The sequence below is a fragment of the Carlito syrichta genome, unplaced genomic scaffold (genome assembly GCF_000164805.1).
Source record: "Carlito syrichta isolate Samal-C Ts95f unplaced genomic scaffold, Tarsius_syrichta-2.0.1 Scaffold315646, whole genome shotgun sequence".
Classification (NCBI taxonomy): domain Eukaryota; kingdom Metazoa; phylum Chordata; class Mammalia; order Primates; family Tarsiidae; genus Carlito; species Carlito syrichta.
The window spans coordinates 234,370-245,393 of NW_007259742.1; the positions used below are offsets into that span (position 1 = coordinate 234,370).

Sequence of the window (11,024 nt, forward strand, 5' to 3'; positions counted from 1 at the left end):
GGGGGGGGGGGGGGGGAGCTTTTAATACAATAAAATAAATTTTTAACTTTTATTTTTGGAAAAAAGTTTACTTTCCTCACGTTAATCTTTGTAATTATATTGTCTATATCTATATGTATGATTTAGATTACTAATACTTTTTGGTAATATCTTTGTCAAATGGAAATATTTTGATTTATTTAGTAGTTGCATTTCTAAAGGGAGTCTTATAAGTGAATTAAATAGTTTAAAATGTATTATGGGAAAAATGTATTAAGTAAGCTTGCTATTTAAACCTTTGTACTCAGCTTTCCTCTCTGAGGAGACATCATAAATCTAGCAAACCACTTGACTGTCCCTTCTCAGGGGATATGAAGAGATTGCTGTTGATTATATAGGACAAACTTTTGCCAGCACAAATTTTTCAAAAATGTGTTTTTCCTTGAAGTATTCCATTCAAATTGCACAAAAAAGCAAAGAGATGGAATATATACTGAGATATATGTAAAAAAATATCAACTGGCATTACATGGAAAGAGAATGTGTAAAGTGCTTTTACAGTAGTGCCAAAACTTCTTTGCAACAGAAGGTAATGATAAAGAGCATTTGTATAAGAAAGGCAGTTGTGGTATACCCTTTGTATCATATGGCATAGCAAGAAAAGATAGATAAGCAAGATGAGCAAAATAAAGAGACTTTCACAGCTGAAGGCAGATCATTATCACACCTTAGAAAAATATAGAATTTTGATTTTTTTGGTCATAAGTAAGTTCCTCCATGTCCAAAATTTTGTTATAATCCAAATATCATTACAATAAAATAATTGGTTCCAACTCTGTACCTTTTAATATGAAGTGATTCATTTTTTACTAATTTGTAAAACTGGTTGAGTTGCTGGTAAGTGACTTTGTGAGATGTCTCTGAGTATAAAGGGTTAAAGGGATACTTTGGGGTTTTGGGGATTTTTTTGTTTTGTTTTGTTTTTTGGGTTTTTTTGTTGTTGTTGAGTTGGAGTCTCACTCTGTTGCCCAGACTGGAGTATAGTAGCACACTCCCAGCCACCACAGCCTCAACCTGCTGGGCTCCAACGATCCTTCTGCCTCAGCCTTCCAAGTAGCCAGAACTATAGGCACGCACTACCACACCCAGCTAATTTTTTATTTATTGCAGAGACAAGGTCTTGCCAAGTTGTCCAGGCTGGTCTCGAACCCGCGGGCTCAGGCAATCCACTCGCCTCGGCCTCCTAAAGTGCTGGGATTACAGGCTGAGCCACTGAGCCCAGTCAAAGGGATACTTTTGAGCCAGGCACAGTAGCTCATACCTGTAATCCCAGCTACTTGGGAGTCTAAGGTGGGAGGTTGCTTGAGCCCACAGTTTGAGGCTGTAGTAAGCTATGATCGTGCCACTGTACTCTTGCCTGGGCAACAGAGTGAGAGACTGTCTTTCAACATAAAATAAATAAGGTTTTTCTTTTTTGAGTTGGAGTCTCTTGTTGTCCAGGCTGGAGTGCAGTGGCACACTCACAGCCACCTCAGCCTTAGCCTGCTGCGCTTAGGAGATCCTTCCACCTCACCCTTCCAAGTAGCTGGAACTACAAATGCATGCCACCTCGCCTGGATAGTTTTTGTGATTTATTGTAGAGATGAGGTCTCACCAAGTTGCCTGTCTGGTCTCGAACTCCCAGGCTCAGGCAGTCTTCTCGCCTTGGCCTCCCAAAGTGCTGGAATTACAGACTGAGCCACCATGCCCAGTCAGGGTATTTTTTACATTTAAAGGATTTTTTTCACTAATTTTCCTTGTAAGTTAATCTATACAATTTTTGCAAGTACTAACTAAAGTTCATTTGCTTGTTTAGTAAAATAAAAAATGGCAAATGAGGAATATAAACTGTGTTACTTAGAACTTTGATTTTGTTTTTACAGACCCTAACACATGAGCAGAAAGAAGGAGCCTTCTCCAATTTCCCTATTTCTGAAGAGACTATAAAGCTTCTAAAAGGTACTGTGAATTTTAATGGATATGTAATTGAAAATTTACTACTAGGTTTATAAAACTCTTGTGCCTTTTCTGACCAAAAGGAGAATGTAAAAAGCACAGAAAAATAGCTCTTTTTTAATTGCAGTTACTTTGACATCATCCTTTTCAGTATTCTGACCTCTTTTTAGCCTTAAGAATTTTATGTACTTGTCAACCGTTTAGGTCAGTTTTTTTTGTTTGTTTGTTTGTTTGTTTGTTTGTTTTTGAGTTGTTGTCTCACTCTGTTGCCCAGGCTGGAGTGCCATGGCACACTCAAAGCCACCCCAGCATCGACCTGCTGGACTCTGGCAATCCTTCCGCCTCAGCCTTCCAAGTAGCCGGAACTACAGGCATGTGCTACCACGCCTGGCTAAATTTTGATTTATTGTAGAGACAAGGTCTCGCCAAGTTGCCTGGGCTGGTCTCAAACCTCCAGGCTCAGACAATCCACTTGCCTCGGCCTCCCAAAGTGCTGGGATTACAGGCTGAGCCACCAAGTCCAGCCTAGACCAGTTTTTAAATAATTCCTGTTTGCAGTAAGAATAACTGTAAATGTCACTAGGTGATGTATCTTTAGGAAGACATTGAAGAATCAGGATTGTCATTTTTAAATAAATATATTTTTTCCGAATGCTGATCGTAAAGAAATATTTTAATGTAATCTCATTTTACAGGTCGAGGGGTAACATATCTCTTTCCTATTCAAGTTAAGACCTTTGGTCCTGTATATGAAGGAAAAGATTTAATAGCTCAAGCACGGACAGGAACAGGAAAGACATTCTCTTTTGCCATCCCCTTGATTGAAAGACTCCAAAGAAATCAAGAAACATTTAAAAAAAGCCGCTCACCAAAGGTAATTATTATTGGGAGTGAAAGCTTTAAACATTATTCTAATGAAAAGGGAAAGAATGAATTATGTCAGTCCTAAGTTCAAGTGCCCCCAAAATAGAAAAGTTAGTCCTGTGGCATACAGTAAAAATATGTTGATTTTCACAAAAAGAAATTTCTAGCAAAGCTAAAGTAAAGTAGTTATTGCATATGAATGTATGGATCCCTAGATGTCTTTTTTGTTTTTTTTGAGTTAAGTCTCACTCTGTCCCCCAGACTGGAGTGCAGTGGCCACTCCTGGCCACCGCAGCCTCCACCTGCTGGGCTCCAGCGATCCTTCCACCTCAGCCTTCCAAGTAGCTGGAACTACAGGCGCATGCTACTATGCCCGGCTAATTTTTTGATTTATTGTAGCGATGAGGTGTCACTAAGTTCTCCAGGCGGGTCTCGAACCCACGGGCTCAAGCAATCCATTCACCTCAGCCTTCCAAAGCACGGGATTACAGGCTGAGCCACCGAGCCCGGGTGTTGGTATATCTTATTTAGGAGTACTTACAGTTAATATAGTTAGTGACCCTTCTCTTTTTCTGGCCTGACCTTTGCTTTTATTTTAAACAGATGAATTTTTTTCTAATTGCAAAAATTTTTTTTGTGAGAATGGGGTCTCACAATGTAGCCTAGACTGGTCTCAAATTCCTGGCCTCAAATGATCTTTCTGCCTCAGCCTCCCAAAGTGCTGGGCTTACTGGCATGAGCCACTACATGACCTAAAGAAATGAATTTTCTAAAAAGGTATTCATTTATTTGGTCATTCAATGAGTGTTCCAGTATCATTGATTTCACTGACTGACTTTGTTTTTTTTAAGTCATGTTCTTATTGTGTTGCCCAAGAGGGAGTACAGTGGCACAATCATGGCTTACCTCCTGGGCTCAGGCAGCCCTTTTGCCTCAGCCTCCCAAGTAGCTAGAACTATAAACATACATCACCATGCCTGACTAATTTTTTTATTTTTTGTAGTTTTGAGGTTTCACTGTGTTGCCTAGGCTAGTCTTGAACTCCTGAACTCAAGCAATTCTCCCACCTCAGCCTCCCAAAGTACTGGATTACAGGCATTAGCCACTGTGCCTGGTCTGGTTGATTTTTTAAGAAGAATATTACAGAATTGATATTGCTAGTTCCTATATTATTGGGGTACTGGTTATCTGTCTTAATTTATAAATAATAAAGTCAACTAATGAGGGGCTAGTACAGTTTTAGCCTAAAATTTGACCTTTTTAGAACCTATGTGCACTTAAAGGTTTGTAAATGTGAAGAAGAAAAAAATCAGCCTCATAATTTGAGCAGGAGTGTGACTAAAAGTAGTTTGTTTCTTGAAAAACTTCTAAGTGATATTATAATATAAAAGCAAATTCTCTTATATAAATATAATTAAATCCTAATGGTCTTGGATCAGCTATCCCAAATCAGGTTGACTGTGTTGGCTTACAGGATAAATCTATTTTGGAGAGTTGTGTTTCTTAGGTGAAATTAGGAAAGACTGCAAATAAAAGAAATAGGACACAATTCTAATACTACCTTAAAAAGCTTAAATCTTTTTGGAGAGTTGTTTCTTGGATGAAATTAGACAAGACTGTAAGTAATAGAAATAGAACACAATCCCACACTGCCTTAAAAAGCTTTTGTACTAGAAAGATATTATTGGAGATTCCAGCCACACCATTTCTAGCTGTTTCATGTTGGCTAAACTTTTAACTTCTCTAAGACACAGGTTCCTCATCTATGAAACTGGGATAATAATACCACCCTTGGGTTTTTGTGACAATCAAATTAGGTAGTTCCTATAGAGCACATGGTGAACATACATTCATTTGTTTAAAAAAAAATTTTTGAGTTTCTATTCTGTGCCAGACACTGTTTGAAGTGTAATGAATAAGGTAACCCATACTGATGTAAAAACTTGCCTTCGTGGAGCTTACATTTTAGTGAGTGAGATAGACAATCAGCAAATGAGTAAACTATGAATATCTTAGGTGGTATAAATTCTGAGCAGAGGTAGTAAAGAGGGACAGAAGGATAATGAAAAGAGGCTTGAGAACTTCACTGAAGAGACCAGAAGGTAGTAGGAAAGATATAAATATAAGCTGCTGTTTTGGGATTTTAAAAATTTTTTTAATTTTTTAATTTTTTGAATTAGAGTCTCACTCTGTCACCCAGACTGGGATGCATTGGCACGCTCCCGGTCATAGCACCTCAACCTGCTGGGCTCCAGCGATCCTTCCGCCTCAGCCTTCCAAGTAGCTACAGGCACGCGCTACCATGCCTGGCTAATTTTTTATTTTATTGTAGAGACAAAGTCTTGCCAAGTTGCCTGGGTGGGTCTTGGACCCACGGGCTCAGGCGATCCACTTGCCTTGGCCTTCCAAAGTGCTGGGATTACAGGCTGAGCCACCGAGCCCAGTGACTTTTTTTTTTAAGTTGGAGTCTCACTCTGTCACCCAGGCTGGAGTACAGTTACACGCGAACCACCACCACAGCCTTGATGTACTGGGCTCAGGAAATACTTCCACCTCAGCATTCCAAATAGCTGGAACCATAGGCGTGTGCCACCACGCCTGGCTAATTTTTTGGTTTATTGTAGAGATAAGGTCTCGCCAAGTTGCCCAGGCTGGTCTTGAACCCCTGGACTTAGGTAATCCTCTCGCCTCCACCAGGCGTGAGCCACTGTGCCCAGCACGCTACTATTTTTATTGCTATTTGTGCTCTGTCTTCAAATACTTGAGACATTAATGTTAGGCCGGACTCTGTGGCTCATGCCTATTATCCCAGCACTTTGGGAGACCAAGGTGAGAAGATTGCCTGAGTCCAGGGATTTGAGACTAGCATGGGCATCTTGGTGAGACCTCATCTCTATAATAAATCAAAAAATGAACCAGGCGTGGTGATACATGCCTATAGTTCCAGGTACTTGGAATGCGGAGGTGGAAGGATCGCCTGAGCCCAGCAGGTTGAGGCTGCAGTGACTGTGAGTGTGCCATTGCACTCTAACCTGGGTGACAGAGTGAGACTCCAACTCAAAAAAAAAAAAGACATTAATGTTGACATTCTTATTTATTTTTTTGAGGCAAGTTTTGCTCTGTTAACCATTTGGAGTGCAGTGGCGTGATCATGGCTCTTCTCAGCCTTGACTTCCTGGGCTCAGTCTCCATCCACTTCAACCTTCCAAGTAGCTGGGGCTACAGCGCATGCCAACACACATGACTAATTTTTTGCTTTTTGTAGAGATGAAATCACTATGTTGCCTAGGCTGGTTTCAAATTCCTGGTCTCAAGCGATTCTCCTGCCTCAGCCTCCCAAAGTGCTGGAATTACAGACATGAATCTCTGCTCTTGGCCTGACTTTTCAAGGTTTAAATGCACTTTGAAAAAATAGTTAGACTGGGCATGGTGACTCATGCCTATAATCCCAGTACTTTGGGAGGCCGAGGTAAGAGGATTGCCTGAGCCCACGGGTTTGAGACCAGCCTGGGCAACTTGGCGAGACATCATCTCTACAATAAATCAAAAACTTAGCCAGGCATGGTGGCACATGCCTGTAGTTCCAGCTGCTTGGAAGGCCGAGGCAGAAGGATCTCCTGAGCCCAGCAGGTCGAAGCTGCGGTGGCCATGAGTGTGCCACTGCCCTCCAGCCTGGGCAACAAAGTGAGATTCCAACTCAAAAAAAAAAAAAGAAACGAAAAGAAAAAATAGTCTTCTCAGTTTGAATTTACATGAATGAGTCTTTAGAAAAGTATCTTTTTGTTTTTTAAACCTTTTGCTCAGGTACTTGTTTTGGCTCCAACAAGGGAACTAGCAAACCAAGTAGCCAAAGACTTCAAAGATATAACGAGGAAACTCAGCGTGGCATGTTTTTATGGTGGAACATCATATCAAAGCCAAAGTGAGTAAATACGTATGGTAGTAGTGCAAGATGTGTTTGCTACTTAAATCTAAAGAAATAATGTGAACGTCTATATTTGATTTTTACATGTTACTGGCATTTCTCTCCTCTCACAGTTAATCATATTCGAAATGGTATTGACATCTTGGTTGGGACCCCTGGTCGTATCAAAGACCATCTGCAGAGTGGCCGATTGGATCTTTCTAAACTGCGCCATGTTGTGCTTGATGAAGTGGATCAAATGTTAGATTTAGGTTTTGCTGAACAAGTTGAAGATATTATTCACGAATCCTACAAAACTGGTATATCCTAATTCAAAATAAGCACATTAGCAATTCTTCTTTGATCTTAAAAGCTTATGAGTTTTTTATTTCATAATTTCTATTGCATTGTCCCCGGTGTTCTAACAAAACTAAAGTTATTTATTGTCTGTTCTCTCTCTGAAAAAGAAAATACTGTAGCATACTTTAAATATTTTCTTAACTTTCTATGCTTTCTTCCATGTATTATTTTTTATAGTTAGTAGTTAGATTTACTAACTCATTTTATTGATTTCTTTGTTCCTTCTTAAATTCTCACCTTCCTTCTGGGTTCAGTTCTCTTCAGTCCCCCTGGTTTGAAAATTGAAAGTTTTAATAATTGCAATGAAGTCTGTATATGTTAAAAATTCACCCCAAGTTTTGAATTTTTCATTATTTCTTTGAAGCTTGGGGGGATTTTTAAGAGTTGGCTACATCAAGGGATATTAAGAAAACATTTGAATTCTTTTTGTTTATTTAAGATTCTGAAGACAATCCTCAGACTTTACTTTTTTCTGCAACTTGCCCACAGTGGGTATACAAAGTTGCAAAAAAATACATGAAATCCAGATATGAACAGGTTGACCTTGTTGGAAAAATGACTCAAAAGGCTGCAACTACTGTGGAAGTAAGTAGCTTTCCAACATGATAGATTTTAGCTTTTAGTTGGTATTTATTTTTGAAATTTGTTGATGCTAAACTTAAATTTTGGTTATTTGTTCAGGCCTAATCTTTCTTTTCTGCTCTTAATAAGATACCTATATTTTTCTAAAGTCTGAGACCAAGGAGCAGAATTGAATACATAGGAAAATAAAAAGTATGTGAACAGGCAAGTACTAATAGGAGACACAGGTAGTCATAGAGACAGATTTGAAAGTATTTATTTACGTCAAGGAGCTGGAAAAAAGACTTGAAAGTATTTAGAATGTGACAAAGGCAATTCATATTGAATAGAAAAAAATTGTGCTGGGACAATATGTTACAACTTAGGTGAAAAAAGTTAGATCCTCATCTAATACCCTATAACAAAAAATTTAAAAATTAAGGCATAAAGTAATTTAAAGTAGATGCAGGTGAATAGTTATTTGATCTCAGAGAAGAGAAAACATGTCTTTTTTTTTTTTGAATTGAAGTCTTACTCTGTCACCCAGACTGGAGTGCAAGCCGCTCCCGGCTACTGCAGCCTTGACCCACTGGGCTCCGGCGATCCTTCCACCTCAGCCTTCCAAGTAGCTGGAACTACAGGCGTGCGCTACCACGCCCAGCTAATATTCGATTTATTGTTGAGATGAGGGCTTGCCAAGTTGCCCAGGCGGGTCTCAAACCTGCAGCCTCAGGCAATCCACTCACCTCAGCCTCCCAAAGCACTGGGATTACAGGCTTAGCCACTGAACCCGGCTTAGAAAACACTTCTAAATGTAGAAGTCAGGTGTGGTGGTTCACGCCTATGATCCTAACACTTTGGGAGGCAGAGGTGAGAGGATTGCTTGAGCCCAGGGGTTTGAGACTAGCCTGGGCAACTTGGCAAGACCTCATCACTATAATACATCAAAGAACTAGCTGGGCATGGTGGCGTATGCCTATAATTCAGGCTACTTGGAAGACTGAGGCAGAAGGATTGCTGAGCCCCGCAAGTCGAGGCTGCTGTGGCTGTTAGTGTGCCACTACATTCCAGTCTGGGTAACAGTGAGACTCTGACTCAAAAAAAAAAAAAAAAAAAGTCAGAAAGGTTGGGAGTGGTGGCTCACGCCTATAATCTCAGCACTTTGGGAAGCTGAGGTGAGAGGATTGCCTGAGCCCACGAGTTCCAGACCAGCCTGGGCAACTTGGCGAGACCTCACCCCTACAATAAATTTAAAAATTAGCCAGGCATGGTGGTAAGTGACTGTAGTTCTAGCGACTTGGAAGGCTGAGGCATAAGGATCGCCTGAGCACAGCAGGTCGAGATTGTTGTGGCTCTGAGCGTGCCACTGCCCTCCAGCTTCGGTAACAGAGTAAGACTCCAACTCAAAAAAAAAAGAAAAAGAATTGGTGAGGGATAAAGGTGATAATTTTGAGTCCATGAGAATTAAACCAATAGTATGTTTAATGTAATAAGGTACCAGGCACAGTGGCTCATGCCTGTAATCCCAGCACTTTGGGAGGCCTAGGAGGGAGGATTGCTTGAGGCCAAGAGTTCAAGACCAGTCTGAGCAACATAGTGAGACCTCATCTCTAACAAAAGTCAAAAAAATTAGCCAGGCGTGGTAGCACTTGCCTGTAGTCCCAGCTACTCGGGAGGCTAAGATGGAGAGATCACTTGAACTCAGGAAGTTGAGACTGCAGTGAGCTCTAACCGTGCCACTGCTCTCCTGTCTGGCGACATAGTAAGACTCTGACTGAAACAAAAAAACAAAAAAGAAAGGTAATATTTATAGTGTTTATGACAGTCAGGTGTGTACCACATATGTCACTTTTCCATTAAATAGATGCATATGTGTGTAGGTAGGAAAAAATAGGCTAAGTGAGCAGTAGTATCATCTATAAAATGCAATGCGATGGTTAAAAAGAGTAAATTAGAGTGAACGATAAAAACCAAATTACAGGTTATGAACAAAATCACATTTTTTTTTTTTTTAATGTAAATCTCACTCCGTCACCCAGGCTGGACTGTAGTGGCATGCTCACGGCCACCGCAGCCTCCACCTATTGGGTGAAGGCTATCCTGCCATCTCAGCCTTCCAAGTAGCTGGAACTACAGGTACATACCACCACGCCTGGCTAATTTTTTGATTTAATGTAGGGACGAGGTCTTGCCATGTTGCTCAGGCTGGTCTCGAACCTGTGGGCTCAGGCAGTTCTCTTGCTTCGGCCTCCGAAAGTGTTGAGATTACAGGCATGAGCCCCAGTATCCGGCCTTACACTATTTTAAAAAATATAAAAATAATGCTAAATGAATTCCCTTAGTATTTATGTAAATGTGCAAAAATTTGTTGGAAGAATAAACATCAAATAAGGATTACTTCTGATTTTGTTATAGTGCAGTATGGTAAACATATATGAAAATTGAATAGTATAAGAAACATGATGTACCATTACCAGGCTTAACGGTGATCTTTTTGCTGGGGACAGTGGCTCACACCTGTAATCCCAGCACTTTGGGAGGTGAAGGTGAGATAATGCCTGAGCCCAGGGGTTTGAGACCAGCCTGGGCAACTTGGTGAGACCTCATCTCTACAGTGAATAAAAAAATTAGCCAGGCGTGGTGGCGTGTGCCTATGGTTCAGGCTCCTTGGAAAACTGAGGCGGAACGATCGCCTGAGCCCAGTGAATTGAGGTTGCAGTGGCCATGTGCATGCCACTGCACTCCAGCCTGGGTGACAGAGTAAGACTTCGACTCAAAAAAAAAAAAAAAAAGCCCAATCCAAAACACTGATCTTTTCTACACCCCAATACATTTTTCACTCTCAAATTTGAAGCAATCCCAGTCATTTCATTTTCATGTAATTGTACATATTTCTAAAGTGATAAGTAAGGGCTCTTCAAAAGATCAAAAACAAAAAGCCACAGTCATTGTCACAGTGGAAGACAGCTAATGTAATTAAGCATCTGTGTATGTATTATACTAGCTGTCTTTAAAAACAAAATAGTTTGAATCCAAATAAGATCCTTACATTGCTACTTGGTTAATATGTGTCTTTTTTTTTTGAGTTGGAGTCTCACTCTGTCACCCAGACTGAAGTGCAGTGGCCGCTCCCGGCCACCGCAGCCTCGACCTGCTGGGCTCCGGCAGTCCTTCTGCCTTAGCCTTCCGAGTAGCAGGAATTACAGGCGCGTGCTACCACGTCCGGCTAATTTTTTGATTTATTATAGAGATGAGGTCTCGCCAAGTTGCCCAGGTGGGTCTCGGACCCGCAGGCTCAGGCAATCCACTCACCTCAGCCTCCCAAAGGCGAGGGATTACAGGCTGAGCCACCGAGCCCAGC

At 40.8% G+C, this 11,024-nt stretch overlaps 1 protein-coding gene across 3 annotated transcripts in view; it reads left to right on the forward strand.

Moving 5' to 3' along the window:
* The window catches only part of DDX50 (DExD-box helicase 50), a 49,068-nt gene that overhangs the window by 9,519 nt on the left and 28,525 nt on the right, over positions 1–11,024 (forward strand). For all 3 annotated transcript variants that reach the window (XM_008073089.1, XM_008073090.1, XM_008073091.2), the window contains exons 3-7: positions 1,902–1,977; positions 2,670–2,848; positions 6,643–6,760; positions 6,877–7,062; positions 7,542–7,687. In XM_008073089.1, the coding sequence (XP_008071280.1) occupies positions 1,902–1,977; positions 2,670–2,848; positions 6,643–6,760; positions 6,877–7,062; positions 7,542–7,687 (705 nt within the window). The remainder of the gene's footprint in view (positions 1–1,901; positions 1,978–2,669; positions 2,849–6,642; positions 6,761–6,876; positions 7,063–7,541; positions 7,688–11,024) is intronic.